Here is a 14,731-nt window from a genome sequence, read left to right as displayed (position 1 = left end):
GGTAGGTATCTTTTATCAATTCTTGTTTCAAAACTAACACCCGCTCTCCTTCCTCTTTTGGGACCTGGTACGTTCCAAGTGTATAAAAGTCTGCCTAAGCAGATATCCGATGATATGACACAACTGTTCACGAGGTAACATCGGCATCATGATCGTCACAAATACTGAATGTAACTATTGGGATGGATATTCTTTGTTTGATGCTCGCTGCGTGAAAACTAATTCCAGATAATTATCCATGCCATAAAATATTGTACAACTGACCGGATCACCTGGAACCGGAGGTTGTTTTAAAGAATCGAACTAATTCCAAACAAACAAGTAAATGGATCATCGACGAGCTCGTATCATCGTCATCATTGACCATTTCAGTCATTGTCGTCTTCAGACATATGTCAATTTCCATCTCCATCCATATCCTTAGCCTCCAAATCCTTTCCATGCACCGCGATAGTATCAAGACTCTTCATGGACTGGGCCCTCATAGAGTCTGCCTGCTCCTTCCTGCTGGCTGCTGTTTCGCCGCTAGTGTCGACACCCAATCTGACTCACATCCGTCCACGTCGACCACATCCCGTTCGCCGTTACCAAAAGAGAGGTATCCAATTTCGAGATAGGAAAACCGATGCCACGCTGGGAAAATCACTCAAAAAAACAAATCAATGCACGCTCGCTTGCTCGATCCATAGGAAATCAGAAAGACCCCGAAATAGGAAATCCACAAGAAACGACAAAAGGAAGACAAGAAACCATCCATTTGGGTGCGTGAGCAACATGTCTGGAGTGCGCGAGAGCGACATCGAGTATATGGCAGCTCATCCCCCGTAACGAGGAAGGAAAATAGCCGACTTACAAGGAAAAGTGACAAAAGAGAAAGGAAATAGAGAAAAATGAGAACAAGTGATTCAAAACCGTTCGAGGCTAAGCCGTGAATTCGTCATCGTGACTTTTTTTATATTCTTGATTCGTGTCTTCGTTCATGTCCTTAATTCGTTGCATTGCTGCTCATTTTGTGCGCTGTTGCATTCTGACACCATTTTCGCGAAGTTTCGCACAACATCGTTGGGAATCTGGTCCCACAGAAGGGAGCGCGTGTACACTTCGGCTGCATCGTTTTGTTTGTTTGGAATCCGCATCGTCGCGAGTGCTTCGGCAAGATTTCGGCGACCTTGACTGGGTGATGATCTCTCGGGAGCGTTCTGGAGGAAGTCTTGGGAGTTGACACCATTATACTGAGCAGCCGATAGAGAGAAGATTTGCTCATTGGTCTGCTCCTGAGTCGGCTGAGTCAGCTGGTCACCAAGCTCACCAAGCATCGAAGGTGCAACACCATCCATTGCCATGTCGTTCATGGAGATGGTATTACCCCAATTAGCAGCGCCGGATGGTTGGGGGGCAGCTTGCAGGCTGGCCGACTGAGAGTTGACCCCAGCGTCCTTGAGAACGTTGTCGAGAATGGTGGCCGAGGCGGCCCTGACATCCTCAGAAACGCGAGGAATAGCAGGGGTCGAGCGGCTCGAGAGGACGAAGGCACCGACGAGGAAGAGCATGAAGAGGAGGCCACCCTGGGCGGCAGGCTTCTCGCTCTCGGCGAAGGGGTTGTCGTTCTTCTTGGCGGGAACAATAGCCATCTCCTGCTTGACTTCAGGCTCTGGGTAATCGTGAAGGAAGTTCGAAGCATCCCATGCACCAGGCATGCCCAAGCCATCCATAGCGTCCATTGCATCGAAGCCGTTTGAGAAGCCATTGTCTCCGGTGGCGGGAACGGCGCTATCGAGTCGCTGAACATGGTCGGTGAGAACGCTGATCTTCTTCCTCAGTTCACCAGTCTCATTGGTGTGAACACGGATCATCTCCTCTTTGTCCAGCCGCTGGGTCTCGATGAACTTGATGCATTCCTGCTTTTCGAGGGCCAGTTGTTCAACCCTAGCATGAAGCATCTTCAGCTCTTCCTCCATGTCAGTCATGAGAGCGGTATATTGCTTCTTCTCATCCTCTAGACGCTCAGTATGCTGCTTCTTGCGTTGTCTCGAGTCGAGGCTGACGAGAGTTAGTATCAAATCTTGAAAAGTAAATCGCTTATGTTTATTTAGTGGGACGGAACTTACGCTGCTTGTCGGTTACGGAGCAGTCGCTTCTGCTGCTTGAGCTCCTTAATCTCTTGTTCATCAGTGGACTGAGAAATAAGATGGTCGATGTTGCTGAGGTTCCGCTCTGCTGGAATATCAAAGCGAGCATTCTTCTTCCGAATACCGTCGCCACGGCGCATCTCGTTGTGAGAGCGGAGACCGGGGCTGCTAGGGCGCATTTTGTTCTTGTTAATGGGCTGCTGAGGGGTCATCCACTCTTTCTGGGGAGATGTGGGGATAGACTGGGAGCCGACGGGAAGTGACGGGAACATGTTCCCAGGGTTTGTGAAGGGTGTTGGGCCGGCCATGGGTCGGTGGAAGAGAGATGCGTTGGCGTCATATTCAGCAGGAACACCATCGAAGGGGTTCAGAGGAGTGCAAGTGCCGGAGGTGTTTCCGAACCAATTGGCAGTGGCAGCGAAGCCATTGTTCTGAGTGTGATCAGGGCGCATAAAAGGGTTGTTGCTATGCTGATCAAAGAAAGGGTTGTTGGAGGAAACCGACTGCATTTCGACGGATTGCCAGTCCTCTTGTTTTGGTGAGAAGAGAGGGGGGCCGACAGCAAAGGATTCTCGACGACTGTCAGCCATGGGGGGCGATAGTTCTAATCCCGAATCGATTGTGTTGTGTTCAAGAATGTTGTCGTCTAATACACTGTTGTCTTCGTCTTCGAAGTACTTCTGTGCGTGTTGTGTATCCACGGTTAGAGAGGCTGGACGATAAAAGGGTTGTTGCATTTGAAATGTTGAAGTCATTGTAGTGTTGTGAGATTGAGTGAGAGAGTGTGTGTTAAGTGAGGTTTTGCGTGGGTATATGTAAGAGAGCAGAGAGTTGGGTGGGGAAGTTTAAAAGAAACAGTGGAAGAAGGAAGCAAGGCTGCAAAGAGAAAGAGGAGCCAAGAAGGGAAGGGTGGAATCTGAAGAAGGAAACCCAGATTCAGAATCAATATCAATATCAAGGTGAAGAGCACAGAGGCACAGAGGGAAGCGAAAAGAGGTTGGGATTTGAGGGAGGGGCGCGAAATAATAAAGTACTGGAGTACCCAAGGTATCATCATTTTTTTCTTTGCGCGCGGGAGACTCAAACAATGTTTGGTGGGCAAGGCCGAACCGTAGTGCGGGCAGCGGTGAAGGACGAAACGGGTACGGGTGTGTATTTTTGGCAGCCTGCCAAGTTTTCACCCACCCAGCATCCAGCAGCTCACCTCACTTGAAGGGAAGGAAGCAATGGTAGGACAGGGCAGGGGCGTGTAAAGTGAGGTGAGGTGGGCTTTGAGAACCTGGAAGGAAGCCAGAAAGCCCGACCCTCCGTACTTGGGTGGGGTTAAGTGCCAGGCCAGGCCGATGCGAAAAGGGTACAGAGAGTGTGACTCAGTGCTCGGCGGGAGAATCGGGGGGATGGCTCGTACCTCTCGAGTACTTTGGTACTCCAGTTTGTGGCCAAGATAATTGAATGGAACGGGTGATAATCGATGAGATGGTCTTGGAAGCTCTTGTCTTTTCTCTCGCAACGCTGAAGCTCAGGCGCAGCAAAAAATTAAAGACGAAGCCTCTCCCGTAGAGTATTGTTTGTGCACAAGTGGCTCGAAATCGGCCTCCAGGGATAAAATGGTAAACTAAATTTGGAATCCTGGTATGTACCAAGATAGGAAAATGGGAAGAATTTCTGAAGAATCTAGGACGTAAGGAAGTGAAAAAGAGGCTGGCGATAGATGGGATAATAGATAGTGGAATGTGCGGGCGGGAAGCCGGCGAGGACGGGAAAGGGCGGGAATGGCAACAAGCGTAATGGCCTATTCACTAGAATATAACCAACAATGACAAGCCGAAGGAAACAGGAAATCAAGGGCGCGACTGGACGCTCTCTGTATCTGCAATGTAGTATAATGCAGTGCAGAAGCCTAGCACGGCGCAATAGACAATGACCAAATAAGGAGCACTTACAATAGCGAGAGACCGGCGCGTCCCCAAGTGCAACAATATGTCCAGAGGCTTTGGGATGGTGTGGGCTAGGCGTTTTGTGGTGCTGATGATGTCCAGGATTGACTTTGATGGTGCCGTTTTTGAGGTAATATGTGTGGAGTGTGCACTATAAAGCTTTGTGTGGTGGATGGTGCAATTGAGACCTTGATATAGTCTGCAATCCTAACAAACGAGATAGGACGATGAACAGAGTTGATGAGTTACTAGGTATGTATGAAGAAAACAGACTTCTACTTTGGGATCAAGGCGAGGACAATCTTCGATTATGTACTTGGACGGGGCAAGTAGCCGGCAATTACTCTTGTGGAGCAGACACTGAAGCATCCATTCGCATCTTGGACCACGCCGGCGATGCCAGACTTGAAGCAACGCGGTCACGGCAGAGCATGGACAGGTCTTGTCGAGTTTGGCAGGGTACCTCTGCGAGACGGAGGATCATGGATGGGCATGACCCACCAGAGACCGGGGCCTTGTATTGGCCCCTCTTCCTCGGCACAGTTGGAGATGTCTAGGTTCAATGATCTGCTCGAATAAGAGCTCCCTTAGCTAACAGATCTCATAAGCGCTTTACTAGGGCATGACCACGGTGATGGAGAATAAGAAATCAGATCAATCAGAGAGAGAAAGTGTATGAATTAATGATTGAATGAGCCAGTGAATGAGCTTCCTGAGAAGCACGCGTCTCGTCGATTTAGCCGTCTAAGCCGTATCCAATATGATATGGGAATAAGAACTCAGCGTAGCAGACGATCTATCTGGGTGTGGAGGCGCAAGTCAGGGTTGGGGGGCCTCAATCGACCAGGCAAACTTGGGGTCCAACCAGGCTGAAGATGCTTTCATCGGCAAGAGCCAGAAGACCAGATGAGACGGGACCAGGCCGCGATAGACTAAGGTAGGTAGGGAACTGGTGATGCCGATGTTTCTTCCCTCATCGGATCTCTTCCATTGCCAATATCGATATCACCGCCATCAGCTATCAGTCATAGTAGCGGTGATGGGTTTCAATGTGCCCAGCCAAATCTGTAACAACGACTCCATTATCTATTATCGTTGCGGTGGAAACCAACGATACGTAACAGTATGCGAATGGAGGATAGAACTCCGCAAAGGAGAGAGATTGTGACAGCTACACCACGATGTCAATCAGATCTCCAGATGTGAACCGACTTCCCGTTTCTCAATACAAAATGAGCTTAGTTTAGCACACCAGGCAGGGGATTTTCCTCATGTGTCATCCAAGCCTGGCCCAAGAGGAAGATTACCATGGATGCTATTCGTTCTTACTTGTCAGCCATGGAGCCCGTGTGAACAATTAGCAGCGGCGTATGTTGCTGTTAGCTTCAGAAATGGGCCATCGTCACTTGACCGCTGCTCTGTTTTGTAACATACAGTACACAAGCCTTGGCCCTGTTTCCCCTTGGGCCGCTACCAATTCACATCGTGAGCGATTCTCGCGAGTGATGAGGCCATCGTCTCGGACTTTTCTATGCATGCTTTGTGATCTTCTTGTTCTTCAAATGTCTAGACTGGAAACCTTGCCACCATCCCAGCAACCCCACGCTTCTTGAGAGCCAGTAGCTACACCTGAGTGGTGTCATGGCTGAAGGCTGACTATGATCTTACAAGGATTAACAAACATGGGGGAATATGTTTATGTACTGCCGGGAGCGACAATAAGCAGTAAAGGAACACAGAGAACATGCTTTCGAACCGCTGAAGGAAAAAGCAATAAGGCCATTATGCCAGGGAGTCTGTAAAGCGATCCCAACCCTGTAGACAGGCAGCGGATAGGACTGGGTCTAATGGCGGGAAGCCATGTGCTAAATTTGATACTCCCCAGGCTGATATCGGCACCTCTAACAAGGGAGCATCGTACCGTATTTCAAGACGGTAAGAAACTCTTACTCAGACCTGCGACATCATAGCCTCTCATTAGGAGCGTCGACTTCTAAGTTCGACTCCAAAATGTCTCATTGGGTCTAGCTTCGGGCGCTGCTGGGCCGGCCCGGCCACTTTAGGTTGTTTACAAAAGCCCAGCAAACCTAACAATGGAAAATTCCAAGACGTTGGGCACCAAAACGGACGCTAGTGCTCAGAGCTTTGGGCTTTATTTCTGCATCAGCCGAGAGCCACTAACACTAATGGCTGCCTTCCTATTGACCAGTCTGCTGGGCCGTGGGGTAAGAACGTGTCGACGTACACTCCCAAGTACCGATGGCTGATGGGATTGGAAGGCCATGGACAGCTGCCCATGGCCTGTTCGTCTTCAACGAATAGCTCGCGACAGTCTTTATTTCACAAGGCAACTAGAGGAGACAACACAATATGAAACGCGAGCAGCGCGTCCGACACCGCGTCTTCGGCCCCGTCTTCAGGGACTTCGGATACTCTATTCTTTTTTAGTTCTAGCGAGGAACACTGAGCCGTCCTAAAATTGTGGAAAACTACACGCCATGGCATAATGGAGTCGCCTCACAATGGATATCTCAACTGGCTTCATCCTGGCGCGTGTTTGTCCACTCTGTGAAAATCCTCAATTTTCAGGGAAACCATTCTGATTGAACCCTAGTTATTCTCGACCAGCGGAAGCAGCAACACGCGGTAATAGAGCAGGTCTCGGCTTAGTTCAGCACAGCGCCTTTCCAATGAAGAAACCGAGCGGAGGATCACGGGACAGCTCTGAATAATAGATGCCCCAGGCAAGAGTTTTCCATCATCCTCCCAAGATAAGGTATTTTTGCCTTTGAGACACCAGTTCTCGGAACTTGAAGTCCCAATGAGTGCCGTTTACAGACCATCCCACACAATCGCCACAAATCCCATTCTTGACTGCAAGAACACCATCGATATCACGCCTCAAGCCTCTGTTGTCGTCCGATTCACCTGCGGAATCTCCAATAGCTCATCAGCCAAGAGATGCTTCTCTTGATCATGCACTGAGACTTCGATGCTTCCGTCACTGTGGGTGGCTGGGGAAGACGGCTGCGACTCAGCTCCCACACGCTCCTACTGCACGCCCTCTACAACCCTAATTCTAACCACTAGGCTCATACACCTGATATCATGGATCCACTGTGCTTCGCGGTCGCATAATGGGCCGCTCGTGGTGCTTCTCTTTTGAGCACTTTGTTTTGTCGGTGTGTTACGCGTGCGCGTCCTCTCCCTAGCCGACCAGGAAAATGTTAGGCACCTTGCTTTCCCATACCCTGCTGACTTGCTCTTTGACAGATACCAGATGGTCTAGCGTCATGGCTTCGACTGATCTTTGGCCCAAACACCTCGTGCTTGGTGTGCACCTGGGCCCATGCTTCAAATCCGAGGACCCTTCTCACGTAACGGAAAATGTCATATCACACACTGGACCCTAAAACGAAAGACTGTCCATCTGGAATGCTTCCCGAATCTCGATGAATGCATTGTGAACACAGGCTTGTGTTTTACGCTGATGAAAAAGGCATAGAAATGTCATTTCAAGTCCCATCTGCTTGTCCAAGCATAGTCTTATCGCTTGGTGATCAAGTGTACGAGCATTTTTGCTGCTACGATGGATTTCCGGATCTTGTTCCGGGAGGGTCAAGTTGGGTAAACGGCCAGCGCTATTCAAAACTGCCCAATCTGTCACGACACCCAATCATTTAAATAGGGCGAGCGGTTTTGGTGCTTCATTCGCCCAGAAGGCAGACCTGCTCGGCCTGCTCCATTCCTAAACTGCTTGTCCAGGCAATCAGGCTTCCGCTTCGTGCATGCAGTTTAGCCAGTTCTGGTCATCAATAACCCAAGTGGGCTATGCAGCGTATCCTTGACAATTCAGAACTTTGAACGCCATGCATGGCTACCGAGACGTACGCTTTGGTCATATCGAGAGCCTCATCACCTTTCGAGACAAACGGGTTCAATGAGACAGGGCCTGCTACGACTCTGAATGGCCTCCTCATCGCCGCATCAGCGGCATTACTCACCAATGCCGATGTGAATCCGATATGAAGGCCGCCCAAAGTCGTTGCCCAACTGCCTCAGCATATCCCATTGGTGAGCAAAGGGATACCGCCATTATGACTCGAAGAGAGGCTGCGATTATCGGACACTCACTCTAGCCCCCACGACAACGCAGAACCTCTCTAATTCAGTCATTTCGGTTTCAGATGCACATGCTTTTCGGTTCCCCTGATCTAACGCAATATTGATTCCAGTACTGGATCATATTCATTCTATATCCGGCATGAAAGACAACCGGGAGATCTCCTGGGTATTATTCGTGACGCAGCCTTCCATATGACATTCTTCCTAGAACAGGAACAACAACGCAGGTCTTGCTAGTACTAGACTCCAATCTTTGATATCGCGTTGTCCTTTGTGTCTCCCTCCGTTCCACCTTCACATATCATCATCCAGGACTCATTCTGACCGAGTGTGGCCCGATTGCGCTGATAACTTTACTACGGCCTAGAGTCATTTTGCGCACTCAAAGAATCATATATGGATTGACTACTGGTATTCCACCAGCACGCAGCAGAAGAGCTTGGAACACTAACTGGTTACCTCTCTTTCATTTATCAAGTGGCGTAGGGTATCTCCCGAACATGCGGTCTGGATCCCTGTCCGAGTTTGGGCCCACGTTCATCGTATGCGAAGAGATTTCCAGCATAACGATCCACCGTTCTGGATTTTGCTGTGTCTGAGCAAGGATTTCAGGCTCTTGACAGCATCAGCCTCGGCAAGTATCATGTCATATCACGAGGCTGCGGCTGGCAATCCCGGAGACAGAGGTGCCCTGTGTCTATAACCCCCGCGCCTTAGTATTCGATTTCTGAAACACTCACGGACATCAACATGATGAAATTGTCCACGCCACAATCTCACCCAAGGGATTAAAAGTTGGCACATGCGGCATCCCAGGATAAAGATTCGCCGACAATACAACTTGGTAACCCAGAAATGTTAACGTGGGACAGGTATGTCGCAGCCGACAAGCTGCGATGACGCTCACAACATCTTGGAACAAGGAAATCTCACGTTGCCTTCTGGGGGACGAAACAGACCGAATTGTCTTTATATGGACTAGTATTGTTTTGCAAGTGCAATTTGGACCCCAATCAAGTGTATTTTGCGAAGCTGGGGTATCCTTTGCATATCAACATACCGAATACTTTGAAGTGAAGGCATTGATAGCAACTGGTCTCCAAGCTATCTATGGAACCTTACTTCTCAAACACCGCAGTATGCATTAGTCAAACATGGGAGCCAAGTTCGTAAAACTGCGACCCATGATATCATCCACTTGTTGTTTTAGATAAAGTCACACATCTTGTATAGCGATTGTCGACTACTTTTAACGTCTGACACTGGGGTCGGCCAGTAGATCACCATCGCTATTAGGAGTTATTCAAGTATCTTCAAGAGTACTTGATAGCTGTGCCTTCTGGGCATCATGGTCATCACGTCGGACATTCTGCCTGGTCAACTAACGAAGATGTGATACCTGGAACATCGTCAGGCGCACGAGGACAAAGAAATACCAGGACTTGAGCGTAAGTGTACTTGACCTTGGCTCCAGGTACGACGACGATGATCCGCAATGGGATAATCGTTTCTTCTTCCTATGTAGAGAAGGTCCAACGGTGAATATGGCAGAGAGAAACCTTGTGCCCTTTGCCGCATCTGGGACACGACCCTGACAGCTGAGAAAGGACCTGTTAGCCACTTGATCTCACGAGCGGATGTGTTTCTGAAACAAGTGGCTTAGACAAAATGCTGGGCCTACAAGGTTTTGACAGAAGGAAGCGGGGGGTACCCGGGCAGCTGGGCCATGACGGGTTGAAACGGATGACAGTCCCAATATCCAACAGCTCTCTACGACAGTATCTTTCCTTATGACCATGCATGCAGTCTGGAATACGCGGTTACGGAAATCAATGGACAACACCGGAGTATCCGGGCAAAAGGGACATCGGTTCCAGAATGCATAAACGGATTGCGCCACCAGGACCTCAAATACACTGATAGCCTTCGCAATGCTCCGTGTTTAACATAACTGGCGGGTAATGCACCTCGATCTTCTTTTTCATACGAACCTGGTGGTACATATGGCTAATAGGAGTTGGCGGAGATGCATTCAGGCCGGCGGTATCGAGAACTTCTGGTGTAGATATCCCATGCACAAACACAGCACCACGCCGCCATCATGAACCGGAATTACATCGATAGTTCAGTCCTTAGCTGAATCTGTCTGATGTTAGGTTCTGGCGAGTTCATTGTGAAAGCAGCCTGACCGTACCTAACAGATGGGCTCGCGGTGTCATTGTGTCGTGAACGTCGTTACACTGGTAACTGGTGCCTTGAACACACATCACCCTTGTTGGTGGCTTTTCAAATTATCGTCAGCCAAATTATCTGCGGGCATTCTGCGCCATGTTATCAGTTTTGTTCCCACGAATCGCTTTTGATACCACGGGGCCTTGTGCTTCGTCATTGGCGATAGGTCCTGATCTTACACTATTGAGAATGGGTTTATGTATCTCTGCCTGTCAAGAAAATGGCTCCCAGTTCATATATGTACCCCTATCATCAGATCTCTGTGCCTTGGTCTCCCAAGGACCTCCAGAGTCTGGGACGGTCTGCGTCACTCGAAATCGTCGCCCCTTGTGGGCACCCATATCAGCTCTGTTCACCAGTCACACAACAAGAGATCTCGTAATTGATTAGCAAATCCGCTTCGGTAGATGCTCCTATCACAAGGGCAACAATAGCACAATGTGTGTCATGGTTCAGATGCTGATGCTCGCACACACTTCGCCCAGTGTATCGCCGTTGCGTGCAAACTCCTCTGTTGTGGTCTCGGAGAATGCAAATATAATACGAGATGGGGATGCATTTGCTCAACACACTAAGTCGTATGCATTTGCGCCCATTCTTGTTTTCAAGACTGTATCCGAAGCAGTGAGATAGAAAAGCCTATTAGCAGCTGCTTAGCCTGTTTTTTTTTTTAGAACAAGAATGAGACTCGACATTCAGTCGAACATCTTTCGACATGAAGTTGACGAACTTCCCTACACTCATTCCTGCCTTCACAGCTCAAGTATGTTGGGACTGTAGTTTTCTCCGCCTTTTGTATATATTACTGTGGCTTTGTCTCCAGCCTAAAGCCTGTGCCTTCAAACCCTACAAGCACCGTGTTTCTCTGCCCAGCGATTTGCTCCCATTCAGAATGGATTCACGTATCACTAATTCTTTGGATGACAGATCGCCATAAATGATCCTCTTGTCATCACCTCTAACCTCCTCAACATCCCCTTTCTCCCCAAGGCGGGTACTCTCCTCTCTGAGCCGGGATATGAGCCTCCTCTAGAGGCGACGTTCATCCATGGCAGCGACTTCATTCGGCGTGATCCTGATGGTCAATGGGTCAAGCTTGAAGTAACAAGTGTTGCGCGTGATACTTCTGGCTCCCTGTTGCGTTTTAGCTACAATGGTGTCGTCAACATGGCGGGGGATGAGGGGAAAGTGATTCGAGGAGATACGAATGCCACGACGACTGGCTTTGGAAATGCATGTGAGTTACCGCATTCCATGACATGGTTGTCGACCTCACGCTGAGCTGCCATCCTGTCCACATTGTTTTGAGCTGTTGTGAGACAATTCTGGACTTGATACTGACGATGTCAGTTGTGCAGATTAGGTTCGAGACTGACGCTCCTGGGTTGAAACTTCTGCAGGACAAGTTGTATGTTGGCTCGGGCAGATTCGTTATCGAGGAAGATCGACCAGTCATTGTGGAATACAAAATCAGCGAGGTAAGCGCGCAGTGCAACAAGGGATCGAAGAATGACTGAAAGGCATGACGGGACGAGATATCGATTAGCCCGGGTATGGATTGAGTAATCTGAGAGCAGGAATCTATCGTTTGACAAGATGGGTCACGTTCGTGATTTTCTACACTACGTTGCTTCAGTTTTCGAGATCTATTTGTGTTTGGGGACCTAGAAACAAGCCTCACATCGATACGTCAAAGTTCCTAGTTCGTATGTCTACCACCAGTCGTGTGTCCCCTTCATAGTCAAGCCCCCCTCGAAGCACTAAGTCGTGGCCCCCGAACTCCAGTCTGCAGCTCTTTTGCTACTGCAAGAATATGCTTTATCATGCGGTCCCATTTAACCTGCCTGGTTTATCAACCCTCCGACTCCAGGCTGGATACAGGCCCTCCAGATTGTGTACATGGGAGTCGATCCACAGGATCGATACCCCAACTTCTCCGCCTCTCGTGTTACGCTACACCGGTACTAGTCCATGCTTATTGGGGGACATTGGAAAGCTGCAGAAGACGCTCGCCGGCGCGGATGTTGGCATACTCATATGCCTTGGACTCGGGAGGAAAAGTTCCGTTGGCGGCCCAAAGATCGATCAGAGGCTGCATGGGCTCCAGCTCAGCGGGCTTGAGCATATCCAGAGCCGTAGCCGTCAGGACGAAGTGTGAGAAACAACTGTTGAGCTGCTTCTCCAGGTTGAGATGGTAAAATGGCTCGGTGAAATGAGCCCAGTAGAGATGAGCATAGACTCGGAACATTTGTCGGAAAATCATCTGGCAGATATCGACGAACTTATCAGGGAAGCCTGATCGCTTTCCGATGTACTCGGGCTCGCCAGGGTTCGAGAGTTGGGACAAAGGTGTGGTGGTGATGGAGGGGTTGTGGGCGTACGAGACACCAGAAGGGTCCGTTGGGAAGATGTTGGTGTCGTCGATTTTACCAGAAATCCATCGCTGCATAAGAGTCATGTACTCATAGGCGGGAAGCTCAACAGGCTCCCTGTTACGGTTGAGCCAGGTAAAAGAGTGGTTACTAGCGAGCGTAAGTGAATGTATGGTCCGATAAGAGTGTTGATTACTCACGCTCCAGCAGACATGCGAGGGCAGCTGGTAGAGTTGCAGATGGATGTACCATCATCCTCCTTTTCGTGGAGAACCCTAACAAAATTCCACAGGTTGCGGTAATGCTCAACAACTGAACGGCGTTAGCACCTGTAAGGACTCATTGTGATATCAGAGTTTCATTCTCACCCTGGTGTGCAATCCACTCGCCTTGCTCGACCGTCTTGGGTCGGGCGCTCAGTGTCATGAAATTACCCTTTACTATGTGCTTAGCATATTGGGCATTGAGCCACAGAGGGAGAGGTCGAGGAAGATGATAGGAAGAAATTAGTTCGTCGCCGCTCATGACGCCGCTAGAGTCATCCATGCCAATGGTCTGAGCGAGTGAAGGAGAGTTAGGCAGAGGGGGGACCTTGGGAGCTAAGCTAGCTGAGGAAGATTGGCTCCCTTGAGTAGGCAGCTCTGGCGGTGGAGGCTGACTGGCAGTAGAACCAGTTGGGCTCTTTTGAGGGCCAGAAGAAGGCTTAGCTGAGCCACCTCGGAATCGAGCGTTACTGGTGATGTTATGTTAGCAAGCGTAATGAAATGGATGCTATCGAAATAGGACCAAGGTGAGGAAGGAACAAAAAAGTCACTTCAAGTCAGCACAGGTACAGGTAGGTAGGAGAGCACCTAGCCATAGATGTGACAGCACGCTATGCTTGAAATGGCACAGATGGTTGAAACACTGACAGGTCTGCCCATGGCAGCCGCAGAAAAGCGCCATGCGTGGCGCCCTTGCAAGGGAGAGGAATGATGATAGGAAAGGTAAGTAGGTAGGGATGATATATGAGTGAGGAACTATCCATGATGTCCAATAGGCACTACCAGAGAATGCCCATCATGACGAGGGTTTTACGAGTGATCAGTTTCTCCTAAGGAATCCTAAAGCAACGTCTTCAGAGGCTCGAAAATGAATGTTTCCAGCTCATGAAGCTTTGGGGCATGTCTTGGACGAAGTACTAGTGTACCAGGGGACCACATGGTGAGAGTCTGATTGTGTACAGTTGACCCTCAGTCTCTCGGTAGTTGTCCTGCACTGCGACAAGGAGTGCGCAAGGGTATTGGCTCCAGGTTCGAGGGTATCCGAAATGAAGAATTTGCAATGTTGCACTCGCATAGGAGTAGAGGGTCGTGGCTGGTGGACATAGATATTTTACCTCTACAAGAGGCGGCGGCTCTTCCAGGATTCATGATGGAGACATGACAAGAACAGTGGCAGAACCCGGAGACAAGCCACACAGAGGTGATGCTGACAATGAAGATCCAATGACGAGAAAAGACAAACTGAGATGATACTGAAGAATGAAAATATATACTCACATGCCAGAAAAGAGGTTCGACATGGTTGACAGAAAGGCGGGGTGAAATCGTGAGCAAAGGCGCCTGAGAAGGATTCCACGAGGGCTTCCCAAATAGAGGGAGAACGCGCTCGAGTCGGTATTGGGGTATGTTCGGTGACTTGAGCGGTCGTTGGTATTGTCTTCCGCCTGACTGAGACTGCGTGTTGTTGTCAGGATCAATATCAGATCAAATCCGATATCAGCAGCTGGAGTCGGTTTGAGAAAGGGGGTTTTTGAGGTGTCGGTGTCGGGGCTTGGGCTTCCAGGTTGATGAATAGCGGCTAAGTACCCCGTAACTTTAGCGGATGAGCGCCACAACGGGGCCTCACGCTAGTGCATCGCATCGCATCCCGTCTCCAGAAGCCTCCCTACTCG

The 14,731-nt window shown here is 49.5% G+C and overlaps 4 protein-coding genes across 10 annotated transcripts; 2 read left to right on the top strand and 2 right to left on the bottom strand.

Moving 5' to 3' along the window:
• Positions 1-111: 111 nt before the first annotated feature.
• FOIG_01055 (uncharacterized protein) lies at positions 112-4,373 on the bottom strand. Of its 2 annotated transcripts, XM_031197647.1 has the most exons (3): positions 3,538-4,373; positions 2,109-2,809; positions 112-2,040 (listed from the first exon to the last, which is right to left on the bottom strand). In XM_031197647.1, the coding sequence occupies exons 2-3, from the start codon at positions 2,717-2,719 to the stop codon at positions 978-980; spliced, it is 1,674 nt and encodes a 557-aa protein (XP_031073414.1). In that variant the 5' UTR covers positions 2,720-2,809; positions 3,538-4,373; the 3' UTR covers positions 112-977. The 2 variants fall into 2 exon arrangements, with proteins under 2 accessions (XP_031073414.1, XP_031073413.1); XM_031197646.1 differs by having other exon boundaries at positions 2,109-4,327.
• On the top strand, positions 3,946-4,806 carry FOIG_01054 (uncharacterized protein). The gene has a single exon (XM_031197645.1). It carries the CDS (start codon positions 4,294-4,296, stop codon positions 4,621-4,623), a length of 330 nt encoding a protein of 109 aa, XP_031073412.1. The 5' UTR covers positions 3,946-4,293; the 3' UTR covers positions 4,624-4,806.
• A 1,616-nt stretch (positions 4,807-6,422) lies between these two features.
• Positions 6,423-13,619, top strand: FOIG_01053 (uncharacterized protein). Of its 5 annotated transcripts, XM_031197643.1 has the most exons (5): positions 6,423-7,259; positions 7,340-8,602; positions 8,670-11,186; positions 11,351-11,660; positions 11,774-12,182. In XM_031197643.1, exons 3-5 carry the CDS (start codon positions 11,139-11,141, stop codon positions 11,938-11,940), a joined length of 525 nt encoding a protein of 174 aa, XP_031073410.1. In that variant the 5' UTR covers positions 6,423-7,259; positions 7,340-8,602; positions 8,670-11,138; the 3' UTR covers positions 11,941-12,182. The 5 variants fall into 5 exon arrangements, with proteins under 5 accessions (XP_031073410.1, XP_031073409.1, XP_031073408.1 ...); XM_031197642.1 differs by having other exon boundaries at positions 7,340-11,186; XM_031197641.1 differs by having other exon boundaries at positions 6,423-8,602.
• On the bottom strand, positions 11,873-14,659 carry FOIG_01052 (uncharacterized protein). Of its 2 annotated transcripts, XM_031197638.1 has the most exons (4): positions 14,337-14,659; positions 13,164-13,528; positions 12,996-13,107; positions 11,873-12,945 (listed from the first exon to the last, which is right to left on the bottom strand). In XM_031197638.1, exons 1-4 carry the CDS (start codon positions 14,357-14,359, stop codon positions 12,399-12,401), a joined length of 1,047 nt encoding a protein of 348 aa, XP_031073405.1. In that variant the 5' UTR covers positions 14,360-14,659; the 3' UTR covers positions 11,873-12,398. The 2 variants fall into 2 exon arrangements, with proteins under 2 accessions (XP_031073405.1, XP_031073406.1); XM_031197639.1 differs by lacking the exon at positions 14,337-14,659 and having other exon boundaries at positions 11,922-12,945; positions 13,164-14,094.
• Between the last annotated feature and the right edge of the window lie 72 nt (positions 14,660-14,731).

Source organism: Fusarium odoratissimum, assembly GCF_000260195.1.
Source record: "Fusarium odoratissimum NRRL 54006 unplaced genomic scaffold supercont1.1, whole genome shotgun sequence".
Taxonomy (NCBI): Eukaryota; Fungi; Ascomycota; class Sordariomycetes; order Hypocreales; family Nectriaceae; genus Fusarium; species Fusarium odoratissimum.
The sequence above is the reverse complement of the archived record's forward strand: the minus strand, read 5'-3'. Positions and strand labels throughout refer to the sequence as shown.